Below are 17700 nucleotides of genomic sequence, written 5' to 3' on the forward strand. Positions count from 1 at the left end.
ATGGGTTAATTAAAGCTCCCCTTGCCTAACACAAAAAGAACCAGTTATCAGTCAATTCAATGGGGGGGAGAAAAACCAAGGCACTTGTTTAATATCATATAAACAAAACTGTGAGATAATAAACTGAAGTTTTCAGCCCTGAATTTCTTTTTTTTTTTTTTTCTTTTATTATTATTATTATTATTATCATCATTATTATACTTTAGGTTTTATGGTACATGTGCGCAATGTGCAGGTAAGTTACATATGTATACATGTGCCATGCTGGTGCGCTGCACCCACCAACTTGTCATCTAGCATTAGGTATATCTCCCAATGCTATCCCTCCCCCCTCCCCCCACCCCACAACAGTCCCCGAAGTGTGATGTTCCCCTTCCTCTGTCCATGTGTTCTCATTGTTCAATTCCCACCTATGAGTGAGAATATGCGGTGTTTGGTTTTTTGTTCTTGCGATAGTTTACTGAGAATGATGATTTCCAATTTCATCCATGTCCCTACAAAGGACGTGAACTCATCATTTTTTATGGCTGCATAGTATTCCATGGTGTATATGTGCCACATTTTCTTAATCCAGTCTATCATTGTTGGACATTTGGGTTGGTTCCAAGTCTTTGCTATTGTGAATAATGCGGCAATAAACATACGTGTGCATGTGTCTTTATAGCAGCATGATTTATAGTCCTTTGGGTATATACCCAGTAATGGGATGGCTGGGTCGAATGGAATTTCTAGTTCTAGATCCCTGAGGAATCGCCACACTGACTTCCACAAGGGTTGAACTAGTTTACAGTCCCACCAACAGTGTAAAAGTGTTCCTATTTCTCCACATCCTCTCCAGCACCTGTTGTTTCCTGACTTTTTAATGATCGCCATTCTAACTGGTGTGAGATGGTATCTCATTGTGGTTTTGATTTGCATTTCTCTGATGGCCAGTGATGGTGAGCATTTTTTCATGTGTTTTTTGTCAGCCCTGAATTTCTTTTGTTGTATAGGTGGGAATTAGAGATCATCATTTAAAAATTTCTAAAATCATTTAAAAACCACTTAAAGTCATTTAAAATCACAGTGTTGGAAATATTGTTTTTATGCTTCATATTTGTATACTTAAATTTACCTTTATTTCTTTAGAAATTATTTTTTTTCAAAATTTAAAGTAGATTAAAATATATCTTAAAGTATTTATTTAATGAAAATAAAATTTGAGTCTTTGGCTTAGCTCTAGAAATCATAGAATGGAAGAAGGTGAAGCCAGTCTTTTAGCTTGTGTTTCCTTTGTGGTTATTCCTAGAAGTGATTTGATAGGTATTGAGCCACTCTTCCTAGAGTAAATGTTTAGACATTTAAAAATAAAATATGAAGAATATACTATTATAGAGAAATAAACTCTTCAACTATGACAATTAATTATCAACATATTGGTCATAAAATTGAATCACTGGACATGTAATATTAAGCAAATAGTTATGGAAGCCATTTACTTTCTTCAGAAAAAGTCAGTCTGATCAGATGAGCATTAATCTCTTCTATAAATTCAAAAATAGTCATTCAGTATTGGCAGGTGAAGCAGTAATATTCAGCAGATATTTACTTAGTCTCTGCTATATGCAAGGCAGGAACACAAAGTATGTATAACCCAGTAATTGCTCAGAAAAAGCTTATATTTCATAATGAAGATAAAGAAAGTACATTTATAACTATTTAATATATCTTGTAGTAAAGTAGGATAAATGCTGCAGAGAGATGCAAAGTAAATGTATGGGCTAGAGATGTTCAAAGATTAAAAAAATGGTATTTTTTTGATGGAGTCTCTATGAAAGGTCACTTAAAGCTGAGCTATTCAGAATAAGATCTTGTGGACAAAGTTAGTTATGACCTAAGCTCTAAGAATGGGTAAGATTTTGATAGGTGAGAGGAGTAGGTGAGTTTTTTTTTTATAACAGCATAATAGCTATCATTTATTGAGTTCCTTGAGAAAGATGCTCTACCAGTCTCTTTACATATATTATCTTAAAAGAACTTTGTAAAGTTAGTAGTGTTATTCTCATTTTTCAGGTGAAGAAACTGAAGCCCAAAGAGATAATTTACTTGCCCACAATGACATTGTTGGTAAATGATAGAGTCAGGATTTGAATCCAGGTTTTCTTCCTCTAAAGCAGACAGATAAAGATCCAAGCTTGATGGTGTCAGGTTGTGGACATTCTTAACTGTCAAATGATCATTCTAACTTTATCTTGTTCTCAAAGGGGAATTTTGTAGGTTTCTAAGCAGAGGTATTAATTGGAAAATCAGTCTGGTAACAGTGTCCAGGATAGGAAGTTTCTGTTACCATCTTGGTGTTAAAGGACTAGAACATTATCTAGGTTGACAGCAGTGAAAATGCAAAGGAAAAGTAGGATTCAAGAGATTTTGAAGGAAGACTTGATAGAACTAGGAAATTAATGGGACCTAGGGACCAAGCAAAAAGGAAAAGAATAAAAGATGACTATCAAATTTTAAGCCTGCAGATTGAGAGAATGGTGATATCATTATTAAAAACTGTAATTAAGAGGGAAAGTCAATTTTAGGAGAGAAAAATGAAACATTTAAAGAACTGTTGGTAATTAAGCTGTTAGAAGAGTTGAAGAAGCTGAAGTAAAGAAGAGATGTCAAGGCTGGGGATATAGATTTGGGAGTATTTCTATTGACTTTTATAGTTGAAACTATAGAGTTGGATAGATTTTCAAAGAGAGGAATGTGGCATAGGGTCACCAGTCAAATGAGGGGGATGTTTGCTTTTTGGTTATAGAAAGAAAAAGCAGAAATGTGATGAGAAGTCAGAGAGATAGGAGAAAAGAACAGTGGTATCAAAATATAAAAGAAGCAATATCAAAAAGCCAAAGAAGAGACTTTTGAAAAGGAATTGATCAGCAGGGCCAAAAGAGACAGAGAAGTCAAAGAGAATGAGAACTGAGAAAAAGTGATAATCTGTTGGATATTTGGATGAAGAAGTCATTGTTGAACTTTGAGAATCCTAACTTCAGCACAGTGTAGAAGACTAAAAGTAGATTTTAGAGAGATAATGAGAGACTGAATGGTGACAAAATAATGAACTTGTAGGAATTGCTTTACTGCTTCTTGAAGTAGATGTGACTCAAAAGCCTGAAGCCAGCCTGGTTTTTCCTGCTTTTAGGTAACAATTTTTTCCTGCCTATATACCCATGCAGTTCTTTATCTTTGAAGTTCTTTAAACCTATTAGGTTCTGAATCAGGTTTTTGGGGGGATACTCTTTTGATCTGAAGATTATTTTTTATTATAGAAAGACCTCCCCTTATAATAACCAAATATTGGTTGGTTCAATTTTTCTAAATTCTTCAGGCATACAAGTTTGCATATGTTAAATGTCATTTTTGATGATTAATGGTATTTATTATTTTTTCTACAACCATGTCATCATAATTGCTCTTTTCCATTTCATTTTGTGTGAACTCACTTATTCTATATATTCCTATGCCTTCATTGATTTTTAAATTATATTTAATCAGTTTTTATTGCTCTGACATGGCTTTCATCAAAGAGTTTCTTTTTTGCTCTTTCATATTTTTTTAAATCTTTCACAACTCTTCTTTGAACTTTATTTTTGTAGATTAATGTCATCTTGACATTCTTTGAATATGTAGTGAACTATATAACTGAACTCTTTATCTGTTGTATGGAGTAATTCCTGTTCTGGTAAATAATTTTGTTTTTTTTTCACATTAACAATTATTCTCTTTATTATGTGCTAATAAAAAAGGATACTGTTACTGAATTAATGTTAAAAACAATTCATGTTTAAACAATGGTACTGAGTAGAAATTTTTTTTATTATACTTTAAGTTCTAGGGTACATGTGCACAATGTGCAGGTTTGTTACATATGTATACATGTGCCATGTCGGTTTGGTGCACCCATTAACTCGTCATTTACATTAGGTATTTCTCCTAATGCTATCCCTCCCCCTGCCCCTCACCCCATGACAGTCCCCAGTGTGTGATGTTCCCCACCCTGTGTCCAACTGTTCTCATTCTTCAATTTCCACCTATGAGTGAGAACATGCGATGTTTGGTTTTCTGTCCTTGTGAAAGTTTGCTCAGAATGATGGTTTCCAGCTTCATCCATGTCCCTACAAAGGACATGAACTCATCCTTTTTTATGGCTGCATACTATTCCATGGTGTATATGTGCCACATTTTCTTAATCCAGTCTATCATTGATGGACATTTGGGCTGGTTTCAAGTCTTTGCTATTGTGAATAGTGCCACAATAAACATACATGTGCATGTGTCTTTATAGCAGCATGATTTATAATCCTTTGGATATATACCCAGTAATGGGATGGCTGGGTCAAATGGTATTTCTAGTTCTAGATCCTTGAGGAATCGCCACACTGTCTTCCACAATGGTTGAACTAGTTTACACTCCCATCAACAGTGAAAGAGCATTCCTATTTCTCCACATCCTCTCCAGCACCTGTTGTTTCCTGACTTTTTAATGATCGCCATTCTAACTGGTGTGAGATGGTATCTCATTGTGGTTTTGATTTGCATTTCTCTGATGACCAGTGATGATGAGCATTTTTTCATGTGTCTGTTGGCTGCATAAATGTCTTCTTTTGAGAAGTGTCTGTTCATATCCTTTGCCCACTTTTTGATGGGGTTGTTTGATTTTTTATTGTAAATGTGTTTAAGTTATTTGTAGATTCTGGATATTAGCCCTTTGTCAGATGGGTAGATTGCAAAAATTTTCCCCCATTCTGTAGGTTGCCTGTTCACTCTGATGGTAGTTTCTTTTGCTGTGCAGGAGCTCTTTAGTTTAATTAGATCCCATTTGTCAATTTTGGCTTTTGTTGCCATTGTTTTTGGTGTTTAAGTCATGAAGTCCTTGCCCATGCCTGTGTCCTGAATGGTATTGCCTAGGTTTTCTTCTAGGGTTTTTATGGTTTTAGGTCTAACATTTAAGTCTTTAATCCATCTTGAATTAATTCTTTTATAAGGTGTAAGGAAGGGATCCAGTTTCAGCTTTCTACATATGGCTAGACAGTTTTCCCAAGACCATTTATTAAATAGGGAATCCTTTCTCCGTTTCTTGTTTTTGTCAGGTTTGTCAAAGATCAGATGGCTGTAGATGTGTGGTGTTATTTCTAAGGCCTCTGTTCTGTTCCACTGGTCTATATCTCTGTTTTGGTACCAGTACCATGCCCTTTTGATTACTGTAGCCTTGTAGTATAGTTTGAAGTCAGGTAGCATGATGCCTCCAGCTTTGTTCTTTAAAGTTATTTTCCTGTCCTCTCACTTTTCCCTTCCTCCAAATGTCTATTTATAAATCCTCTACTGATTGCTCTCTGGTTATTACTCATTTTTAAAATAAAGGCAACTCTATCTGGGTGATTTGTTTCAGAATGATATAGGGAGAGGCATAGGGAAGTAAGGTGGAATGGTACACAGAGTCAAATTTTGATTGCTGCCTAAAACACCATCTTACCGTATTTGTTTTGTCTTCTACCCAGAGGCATGTGTCGTCTCATGTTCATGCACAATTTGTTGCAAAGCCCTTTGTATCACAGGCTCTCTCAGAAGTGATAGGGGGATTTGTGCTCTTCTTGTCTTTTATCCCCTCTCACCAGAGAGGGTTCTGGTTGTAGATCATAAAAAAAGGTATGTTCTTCTTCAGCTCCACCTTTTCTACTCTTGTCTCTTTGAAGTTGAGTTTTTACTGGGTCATGAATCATATTTCCTGTGGCTTGCCCATTCTCTTAAACCTTATCATAATCAAAAAAGTGGATTTTCAAGACTAATATGTATCCAAGGTTTGAAGTCTGAGGAGTTTTTTGCATTTGGTTATCTTTCAACACCTTCGCTCCAAAGTTTCTCAGTATTGGGCAGATAATCTTCATATTTTGTGGTTTGTGGTTATGATCCTTTCCTTTTTCACTGGAGATGATGTTTTCTTCTTTTGGTGCATTTTGTTGTTTACAGCTGGTTTTGAGGGAGGGAGAGTAGTCTGAAAAATGTTCTCACTCTGACATCTTTTATCAAAATTCTCTAGTGATCTTTTAAAAAGATGAATCAGATAACATTGTTTATCAGCTTAAGTTCTTCAGTGGAAGAAGGTTATAGCACTTAAACTCAAACTCTGTATCCTGACCTGTGCAGGTATGTGATATGGCCCCTGCTTACCTCTGCAACTGCCTCTTGCCCCACTTTTCCCCTTGCTCTATTAGTTTTTCTTTTAATTCCTCAAAATGACTGTGTCTTTTATTAGTTTTGTTTTGTTTTACTCATGCCCTCATTCATTTATTCCTATCTTCTGGAATTTTATTTTCTTCTTGTTTCTAGCTCCTATTAATCTTTTAGACCTAACTAAATACTTCTTCAGAAAAGCGTTCTCTGACATCACAATATAAATTAGGTCCACCATGTTAACCTCTTTCTTGGTTGCCTTTTCTTTTCCTCCATATCACTAAGTAAAATTTGTAATTATGTATTTATCTGTTAATGTATGTCTTTTTATCTAGACTGCAAACTTCAAGAGGGCTTGATGCTTTATAATATTTATTGACTGAGTGAATGAATAAATTAAAAAAGGAATGTAAGATGCAGGATTTCCAACATTAACTGACCAGGGATTATTATCTTTTAGAAGTATTGGTCTATTGAATAGATTTACCTTAATGTATATATTATCCTAGTAATAATAATATCTAACATTTACTCAGTGATTGCTGTGCCTTATGCATACCTTAAGAAAGTTAATTAGGCCAGGCACAGTGGCTCACGCCTGTAATCCCACACTTTGGGAGGCCGAGGCGGGGGGATCACGATGTCAGGAGTTTGAGACCAGCCTGACCAACATGGTGAAACCCCATCTCTACTAAAAATACAAAAAAATTAGCTGGGTGTGGTGGCACGCACCTGTAATCTCAGCTACTCAGGAGGCTGAGGCAGGAGAATTGCTTGAACCCAAGAAGGGGAGGTTGCAGTGAGCTGAGATCACGCCACTGTACTCCAGCCTGGGTGACAGAGTGAGACTCCGTCTCAAAAAAAAAAAAAGTTAATTAGACTACTGTTTACTGGTTAACTACTATCACTGCCAGGCACAGTGACAGGTATTTTATATACAATAGCTTTAATACTCACAATAACCCTGAAAGGTAAATTTCTATCATCAATATTTTAAAGGTGAGGAAACTAAGGCTTAGAAAGGGTAACTGACTTGTCTAAGGTTATTCAGCTAGTAAATGATTGAGGCATGATTTGAATCTACATTGTATGATTGCAAAACCATTATTTTTTAAATGGAATTGTACTTTCTGTTAATAACAAATAATCTGAAAGTTAAAGTGCCTTTTTTAGTACTTAACCTTATTTATAGAAAATAATTTATTCTCAAAAATGTCATGCTATAAAAATTATGATTCTTCTCTGGTATCTAGAAAATGCCTATTAATAATATGTTGTCACAGATTTCAAAATCGCAAAATTATGAAGACATGTGAGAATTGATTTTAATTTAGTGCTTATCAAACAATTCAAATATTTAAATCATGACATAAACTATAACTTCTTTTCCCCCCAGTATCTAATGTTAATTGCATCTTAGTTAGTTCAGGCTGCTGTAACAAAATGCCATAAACGAGGAGGCTTATACACTATAGAAATGTATTTCTCACAGTTCTGGAAGCTGGGAAGTTGAAGATAAAGGTGCCGGCATGTTTGGTAGTTGGCCAGGGCCTGTTTCTGGTTTATAGATGGCAACTTCATGCTGTGTCCTCACATGGTGGAAGAGGAAAATGAACTAACTCCCTTATGCCTCTTTTATAGGACACTAATCCCTGACCCATCAACTCCCAAAGTCCCCATCTCCTACTACCATCACTTTGTTTAGGATTTCAACATATGAATTTTGGGAGGATACAAGCGCAAGCCATAGCAAACTGCCTTTCCAATGTGAATGGAATAGTGTTTTCTTTTGTCACAAGTAGTGAAACAGGACACTAAACCAAACTAGACATTTTTAAAGAAAACTTTCCATTTTCTTTTTCATTTTAGTTGCGATTTCTCCTACTGGCTCTTATTTTTGGGGACATAAATTCAAATCAACAGCTGCTAACTTTTTTATTATAACAACAGGACCAGAATTAACTTGAAAAGAAAGTCAATTTTTCTTGACAATGAGTAAAAAATCAAGATTTGATGGAAGCTAGTGATATGATAAAATCTGCTAAATTTTATCATATTTTGTAATATGATTTTAGCAGCTAAATTTTGTAATTTTAGCTGCTAAAATATTTGAACAGCTGAGGAAGGAGAATGCCCTCAGTTAGGGGCTGAATAGAAATAGCATTTCTCTCTCAATATTAGGAAATACATGAAAAGTTTTATAAATTTAGGGGGTAAGAGAAGAAAAAATGCAACTAAAGGAAAAACATGGACAGTCTGAAATATATAATGAATATCAGAAAACTGCAAATGACTCTAATAAAAGAGAAAGTTTCAAGGAGTAGTTAATATCAAAAAATGTGAGATGAGAAATATGCAAAATAACTGTTATTTTTTTTCAACATAATTTACTCATTTCCCTCATGTGTTTTTGAATTGGAATGATCCTTTCCCATCAATCCATTTTCCCTCTCTTCCTTTGAAACTCAATGTACATTTTAGGTGTAGCTGGCCATGCTACAGATTAAACTGTATGAAATTATGAAATTGTAGGTTAAAAAACTGTCACATATTGGCAAGTACATATGATTTAACCTGGATTCATCTCTTTATTTTATGTGCAATCATCATAGATATATAAACATTTTACAATGAGGAAAAATAAAGCACATTAGGTCACAGTGCTTGTTACTGGTGAGGCTAGTATTTTAACCCTGATGTGTCTACTTTGAAAGCGTGTACTATTTTTACTGCAATAATGAATGAATATTTGTTAAGTGGAATATGTGTATGCTCTATAGACGCCAAGAACAATGCCATATCACAGAGTGCTCAGTAACAATTGAATGAATGAACAGATGAATGAATGAATATATGTTCAACCATATCACAAATGAGCATTTATTCTTCCACAGTTGATTGTTAAAGTAAAGAAGACAACATAAAACATTATATGGAGAAGTAAAGAAGTAGTGTCCTATTTCTTATTTGATATATTTAAAAATTAACATTTAAATAACTCAGAACACTGTAACAATTGATCAGTTTTTGCTTTCATACTTTATTTTATAAATCATTTAACTCTATTAGTGACTTCCTGGTGTGCTGCAATTGGTGTAAGTCAGATTTATTAATGGATATACAAGAAGGATTTCATTATAACAGTTTAACACATTACACAGATCGTTGGTATAATTCTTTTAAAAGTACATAAAATGGCCAGTGTTTTCATTTTTCAAAGCAAATCTTCTTCTGAATTGTGTTTGAAAAAAACTTGTAGTTGTTGGTCTCCAAACCCTAAATTGAATTCCTCCTTCCGTAGTAAAAGTAAATTTAGGTAAAAAATTACCCACAAAACTACTAGTTGTGGTCCCTTTAAAAACCAGATACGGTGGCTGTAACCATAAGTCATAGACTTCCTGCTGCCATTTCTGGCCAGATTAAAGGGGACACTTGAGTTTCAACTCACCCCTGCTGATTAGGGTAAGGGGGTTCGTGTTACTTAAAAATCGTCACCAGCTGGGAACTGGGGCCTGAAAAAGAGTTGTCTTTGGGTGGAAATCTTATTCAGACTCGTAAGGAAAAATTGTGTCTACTATGATGCCTAATGTCTTGACATTTGTTTTCCAAGGGTCCACCTGGTCCAGCAGGTATCCCAGGTCCGTCAGGGAAGAGAGGTCCACGGGTAAGTAGATGGGCTATATTTCCTGCTGGCAGTGAGAATTTGTAACTTTCTAACATATTTTTTCTAGCATTGTACAGTATGTACTTCCTTTGGAAACCTGCCTGGATCTTCAAACTTAGTCCTACCTTAGCCAATTCAAGAGAAGCTTAAGAACACACGCAGCCTAGTTTATTTTGAGTGTAAACACACAGCCAAAGCATTCTCTGTGAACGTGTCCAACAAAGATGATCAAATTTGTAAATTAGTGGCTGTTCTGGTGCTACTTGTAACATTATTCTTACTTATAAAGTGATCGCAATATCTAAGGTGAGATTCATTTGTTTGGGGAAATGAAGAGGAGTGGGCTGCCTTAAAATAGTACATTCCTGGATTACATAGTGGAAAATTCTGAAGCTATTGACTAGAAAATAACTGCCCTGAGGAAAAAAGCTGCATTAAAGATCAGCAGTAGTTTTTCACATTACACAGGCCCAACAAAAGACTTATTGCTATGTTAAAATTAGTTTCTTTCAAACCTAAAAAAAGTGTGGATATTTTACTACAAAACATCTTTGTTCAATGAGCTAGAAAAAGAATTGTATGACAAATGCAAATACCTTTTATATAATCCACTTTATTTTTATTCTGATTTTTATTTAACATACAAAGATTATAAAGAAAAATTACTCTAAAATATTACTTTAAGTTGTCCGTAGTCACATCAAACTCTTGTCCATTTGAGGCCTAAGATGAATTCTCATTGGGCTCTAGCTGTTTTGCATTAAAAAAATTATCTGTAGTTGATGACCTATCACATTTCTCCCATAGCCCCTTCTAAACCTTGCTCGTTCTCCTCTAGCCCATGAACCATTCCCATCCTCCTACCTCTCTGTGAGAATTTGGATCCTATTTTTCTGAGAAACTGGGCCAATTTTCATACTAATTCTATTCCCTATCCACTGCTAAGGTTGTACTCTCAACAGCATGAACTTCAGGTTCAGAATCTCCATCTGTTCTCATAATACGGCAGTTTACTTTTTTACTTTTATCTCCCCTAATTTACTTTTTATCTTCCATTTATTTGTCCAATTCTCATTCCCTTAAGGAGGAAAGAGTGTTTTGCTCAAGGATAATTATTTTACTTGTGTTCCTAATTTCACCTTATCTAACTTAAAAGTTGCAACTTCACATTTTTTCTCTCCCTAAATTTTATATTATTTGGCAACAACCAACAAGTTATCCCTCTTTTATAAATCCCAAACTTTCATTGATATTAATTTTTCCTAAAGCTATTGTTTTGGCTCGCTGTTGTTTGCAATACTGAGCTTTGTGAAATAATAATTTATATTCCATTGTCCTTACTTTTACATCAGCAACTTATTCATTAATCCCCATAAATGTTTTCCATCTACTTTATTAAAATGTACTTTTTGAAGGTTACCAATGACATAAGTCATAACATCTAACCATTTTTCTTTCTTTCTTTTTTGTGAGACAGGGTCTTACTCTGTCACCCAGGCTGGAGTGCAGTAATGGGCATCATAGCTCACTGTAGCCTTGATCTCCAGGGCTCAAGCCATCTTCTCACCTCAGCTTTATGATTAGCTGGGACTACAGGTGTGGGCCACTATGCCTGGCAACGTTTTTTGATTTTTGGTAGTGATGAGGTCTTGCTGTGTTGCCCTGACTGGTCTCAAACTCCTGAGCTCAAGTGATGCTCCTGCCTTGGCCTCTCAAAGTGCTAGAATTACAGGTGTAAGCCACCACACCCAGCCAAAATTTAATCCTTTTTCTTTAGTTTTCATCTTGCTAGACGCATTTTCAATATTTACATTGCTGACACCTCTGTCTTCCTGAAGTATTCTGCTCTATTAATTCAGAATTAAAAAGACAAATAATTATTAACTATATGTTATGTGTTAAGAGGGAGGTATGGCTGAAGAGCACAGAAGTAGGGTACAAAATTGAAGTAATTATAGGGAACCTGGAGACATGGAAGGCTTTCTTGGAGAGGGTGATCTGTTCCTCTGCTTACTGGTTGTATGAGCTTAAGTTTCCTGATTTTTAAATGGGAGTAAAAATAATAACCTTTCAGGATTGTTATAAGGATTAGTAATGAGAAACACAAAACATCAACACAGTTCCTAGCACATAGTAGGTACTCAGAAAATAGAATCAATTTTTGAATTCAGATTAGATAATTTATCAGTGATGCAAAATCAAGTTGCTAAATATTAATCAAGTGTAACCATTCAATGTGTTAAGTGCTACACTAGTAATATTTTTAAGAGTCTCTTTTCAAAGACTTTATAATCCTGGGGCTAAATAGAACACGTCATAAGGCAGTTAGAACAGCAATAAAGTATTTAAGTAACAGATTAGAACAGTATAAGAAATGTCCCGAGGCAATATACAATTAATTGGTAAATGAATTTTACATGAAGAAATTTCTATGGAAGTTAGTAGGAGACAGATATTGCTTCATGTTCTTGTGACTAGGATTTAAAAGTGAGTTGAGATCCAAACAAAAATTTGGGTAGCTATAGGGCATAAGCTAAAGGAAGTAGGTCTTTAAGGCATACATAATAACATAAGCAAAAACTCAAGTGCAGAAAGGGATCACACATGTTGAGAGGAAAGTAAGCAATTGTACTTTGTTCCATTCCAACATGCTCCAAGAATGACTTTTTTCATTACTTGCAGGGCATACCAGGGCCACATGGAAATCCTGGGTTACCTGGATTACCTGGTCCAAAGGTAAGTGACTACTAATCAGGCAACTTAAGCTAATGAGTATCACATGATTTTCCTGACATTAAAAAGAAGATCCCTAACATTTAAGGCAAGTCTTGATACATCAAGGATGTCTGTCACCTCCAGAATATGATTCTTCAACATGATTGTCTTAGCCTGGCAGAGAGCTAGGTTCCTCTGAAAGCCCACCATACTTGGATTTATATTCTTAGTAGTAAAATCAGGTATAGGCCTGCTTAGTATTCCAAAATCATTATTATCAAAAACATGATGGCAATGTATGGAAACCTCTGAAATATAAGATTATGATTTGAGTAATTTACCTTAAATTAAGGTCACTTTAATTTGTAAATAAACACCAAGGAAATAAAATATTATTTACCTGCTCCACACTTCCCTAATTATTTTTACCTGAAAAAAAACTGAGGATGTTTAAAGAATGATCAAATGTTTATGAAAACAACTAACCTGAAAATCTGTATATATGAGTGTATATAGTTGTATGATAGTCATATTATGTCCGGAATTAGTGGGTTCTTGGTCTCACTGACTTCAAGAGTGAAGCCGCGGACTCTCACGGTGAGTGTTACAGTTCTTAAAGATGGTGTGTCCAGAGTTTGTTCCTTCTGATGTTTGGACGTGTTCGCAGTTTCTTCCTTCTGGTGGGGTCCTGGTCTTGCTGGCTTCAGGAGTGAAGCTGCAGACGTTCGTGGTTAGTGTTACAGCTCTTAAGGCAGTGCATCTGGAGTTGTTCGTTCCTCCTGGTGGGTTCGTGGTCTTGTTGGCCTCAGAAGTGAAGCTGCAGACTTTCACGGTATTACAGCTCATAAAGGCAGTGCAGACCCAAAGAGTGAGCAGCAGCAGGATTTATAGCAAAGAGCAAAAGAACAAAGCTTCCACAGTGTGGAAGGGGACCCAAGCTTGTTGCCGCTGTGGGCTCTGGCAGTCTGCTTTTATTGCCTTATCTGATCCCACCTACATCCTGCTGATTGGTCCATTTTACAGAGAGCTGATTGGTCTGTTTTACAGAGTGCTGATTGCTCCATTTTGACAGCATGCTGACTGGTGTGTTTACAAACCTTGAGCTAGACACAGAGTGCTGATTGGTGCATTTACAATCCCTGAGCTATACACAGAGTGCTGATTGGTGCATTCACAATCCTCTAGCTAGACATAAAAGTTCTCCAAGTCCCCACTAGATTAGCTAGACACAGAGCACTCATTGGTGCATTCGCAAACCTTTAGCTAGACACATAGTGCTGATTGGTGCATTTACAATCCTCTAGCTAGACATTAAAGTTCTCCAAGTCCCCACCAGATTAGCTAGATACAGAGTGCTGATTGGTGCATCCACAAACCCCGAGCTAGACACAGAGTGCTGATAGGTGCATTTACAGTCCTCTAGCTAGACATAAAAGTTTTCCAAGTCCCCACTAGATTAGCTAGATACAGAGTGCTGATTGGTGCATTTACAGTCCTCTAGCTAGACATAAAAGTTTTCCAAGTCCCCACTAGATTAGCTAGATACAGAGTGCTGATTGGTGCATCCACAAACCCTGAGCTAGACACAGAGCGCTGATTGGCGCATGTACAAGCCTCCAGCTAGACATAAAGTTCTCCAAGTCCCCACCGACTCAGGAGCCCAGCTGGCTTCGCCTAGTGGATGTCATGCAGGGGCAAGCTGGCGGAGCTGCCCGCCAGTCCCACGCCACTTGCCCGGACTCCTCAGCCCTTGGGCAAACCATGGGATGAGGCACTGCAGAGCAGGAGGTGGCGCCCCCATTGGGGAGGCTTCCGCCACCCGGAAGCTCATGGGGTCCGGGGCCGGGCATGGTGGGCTGTAGGTCTGGAGCCCAGCCCTGCCCTGCCGGGACGCGGCTGAGGCCTGGCGAGAATTCGAGCGCAGCGCGGGCAGGCTGACAGTGCTGCGGGACCCAGCGCACCCTCCGTAGCTGCTGGCCAGGGTGCTAAGCCCCTCACTGCCTGGGGCCGCTTGGAGTGTGGGGCCTGCCAAGCCTGTGCCCACCCGGAACTCGCGGTCGCCGGCAAGCGCCGCACGCAGCCCCAGTTCCTGCCTGCGCCTCTCGCTCCACACCTCCCCTCAAGCACAGGGAGCTGGCTCCGTCCTGGGCGAGCCCAGAGAGGGCCTTCCACAGTGCAGCAGCAGGCTGAAGGGCTCCTCAAGCACCGCCAGAGTGGACGCCAAGGCCAAGGAGGCGCCAAGAGCAAGTGAGGGCTGCTAGCATGTTGTCACCTCTCAATAAGATAATAGTGTGATAAATAGTAAGAACATAGGAAAATGTATGGAAGAATACAGGTACACAGGTTGATTACCTTGAAAGTATGGGAATGGAGATATCACTAAATATAAAATATTTAATGATATCTCCATTCCCATACTTTCCCACTAAAATGAAATATTCCCATTTCCATTGTGTATATATTTTTATTAAATATATATAAGATAAAATATTCCCATTCCCTTAAAATATATAAAATAAAATATTCCCATTCCCAATATATATTTTCTTAGTTTTTTCAGGCTGCTGTAACAAAATACCATAAACTGAGTAGTTGATAAGCAACAGAAATTTATTTCTCACAGTTCACACAGTTCTGGAGCCTGGGAAGTCCAAGATTAGAGCACCAGAAGATTTAGTATCTACTGAGGGCTTGCTTTCTGGTTCATAGGCAGAGCCTTCTCAATGTGTGATCACACAATGGAAGGAACTAGCTATGTCTCTGGGGTCTCTTTTATAAGGGCACTAATCCCATTTATACGAGCCCCACCTATCATTACACTGAGGATTAGGTTTCAACATATAAATTTTGAAGGGGAAAAACGTTCAGTCTATTGCATTAAGAAGAGAAGAAAAGAAAAAAGTGTGCATATGAGTGATGACAGAGGTTGGGGAACAGATTAGATAAGTATTAGGATCTTGATTGCCAGTAACTTCATGAATCTTTGAGGGTCTCACCCCTCTGCTTATCAGTGATCGCATTCAGAAGTAAACATGAAATCATATAGATTGGGGTTAAGAATAGAAGTTTTGGAGTCTGATAGATGTGGGTTCAAGTCTTAACTCTTTCAATTTGAATGGCTAAAAGCAAATTGCTTGCTTAGGCTCATTAAGCTTCTTTCCTTTTCTGTAAAATGGGGAGAATCATGCTACCTGCTCATAGTGCTATAGTGATGGCTAAATACATTAATGTGAGTAAAGCTCTTAACATGGTGCTATGATGCCATAATTGGTATCATTATTATTAATAGGTAATAATAGCATATAACAAGGATAATTCAAATCTAAATTTCCTAAAATTTCTCACCTGTGTTGAAAATTTTTTTGAGTTCAATAGAAGTGCCTCAGAGAGGAAAAACAACCCTTTAAAATCAAGTCTGGATAAGTAATAGGGAAGAAGATAGATGGCTTCTAAAGAAATTAGGAATTTGTTTTTGAGTTTGTGGTTTCATAGCCCTTCGAGCTTCATTTGAGGACTTTATAATTAGGTTAAAGTAGCTGTAAGGGCTCAGATTATATTTCTCCACAGGGCTGAATTTATAGTGGGTTTATATTCCTGCTAATTGCCTCCTCTCCACAAGACCAAAGGAGACAGAATTTCCACATAGCTTTTATTCTTTTCCCCCTTCTAGGTTGGTGCAAAAGTAGTTCCGGTTTTTGCCTATTAAAAAGGCAGAAACCACAATTACTTTTGCACCAGCCTAATACTTCAGCCAGTAGGGAACAGTTAGGCTCTTGTAATTTAACTCTCAATCTGCAGTGGCAAGTATCAGTTTACTCCCCCTTTAAAGAATCCTTTTTCTTTTTTTTTTTGAGATGGAATTTTGCTCTTGTTGCCCAGGCTGGAGTACAATGGTGCGATCTCGGCTCACTGCAACCTCCACCTCCTGGGTTCAAGCAATTCTCCTGCCGCAGCCTCCTGAGTAGCTGGGGTTACAGGCATGTGCCACCATGCCTGGCTAATTTTAAAAAAAAAATTTTTTTTTTTAGTAGAGATGGGGTTTCTCCATTTTCGTCAGGCTGGTCTCAACTTCCTGACCTCAGGTGATCCGCCTGCCTCGACCTTCCAAAGTGCTGGGAGTACAGGCGTGAGCCACCGCGACCAGCCCGAGAGTCCTTTCTTAATAAGCACTGTTGCTGTTTCAGAATAGAAGCAAATACAAAGAAAAAATGTGAAAAATAGGGTGAGGAGAGATAAAGCTAGAGATAGTGGAAAGTATTTTATTTCATTGACTTCTTAAAATGTGTATAAATATTTAGAAGAAAATATTTGAGAAAATGAAGAACTTTGTATCAAACTAAAATTATTTCTGTTCCAAGATTAAACACATTGTAATAGAGATCCAGCCCAATTACCCTTATTTGATTATAAGAATGTATCAAATTATTTATCACATGTACCCAGAAAATATGTATCAAAAATAAATTTTAAAAATATTAAAAACAGTGTTTTTAAATACTGTTTAGTATTAATATATGTCTGTGGTAAAATGACCTAGGAGAGAAGAAAATGTAATCTCAAGAGTCTTCTTTAATATTATATTTAGTAGGATGGACTTAATTTTGACTATAATTATTCACCAATAAGATATTTTATGAACCCACATATGAGGGATTTAAAAACTTACATTTATTTTGCAAAAACTTAGGCCTATTGGGGATTTAGTCATATAAACCTGAACAGTAGTCTTTAATTCATATTTAATTTGAGAATTTGATAACTGTGTCCAAACTAGCCAAAACTGACCATGATTTAACTGCATATATTTGTGGAGATAGTAGATTTGTGACAAGTATTAAAAATTACCACTTTGGGAGGCTGAGGCGGGTAGATCACGAGGTCAGGAGATCGAGACCATCCTGGCTAACACGGTGAAACCCCGTCTCTACTAAAAATACAAAAAAATTAGCCGGGTGTGGTGGCGGGTGCCTGTAGTCCCAGCTACTCGGGAGGCTGAGGCGGGAGAATGGCGTGAACCTGGGAGGCGGAGCTTGCAGTGAGCCAAAATCACGCCACTGCACTCCAGCCTGGGTGACAGAGCAGACTCCGTCTAAAAATAAATAAATAAATACATAAATAAATAA

The 17700-nt window shown here is 37.1% G+C and overlaps 1 protein-coding gene across 8 annotated transcripts in view; it reads left to right on the forward strand.

Moving 5' to 3' along the window:
- The window catches only part of COL24A1 (collagen type XXIV alpha 1 chain), a 428817-nt gene that overhangs the window by 32184 nt on the left and 378933 nt on the right, over window positions 1-17700 (forward strand). For 7 of the 8 annotated variants that reach the window (XM_063653313.1, XM_054478067.2, XM_063653314.1 and 4 more), the window contains exons 5-6: window positions 9809-9862; window positions 12545-12598. The exons of the other annotated variant lie outside the window; for it this stretch is intronic. In XM_063653313.1, coding sequence (XP_063509383.1) covers window positions 9809-9862; window positions 12545-12598 — 108 coding nt within the window. The remainder of the gene's footprint in view (window positions 1-9808; window positions 9863-12544; window positions 12599-17700) is intronic. 8 annotated transcript variants of the gene reach the window in all.

Source organism: Pongo pygmaeus, chromosome 1, assembly GCF_028885625.2.
Source record: "Pongo pygmaeus isolate AG05252 chromosome 1, NHGRI_mPonPyg2-v2.0_pri, whole genome shotgun sequence".
Lineage (NCBI taxonomy): Eukaryota > Metazoa > Chordata > Mammalia > Primates > Hominidae > Pongo > Pongo pygmaeus.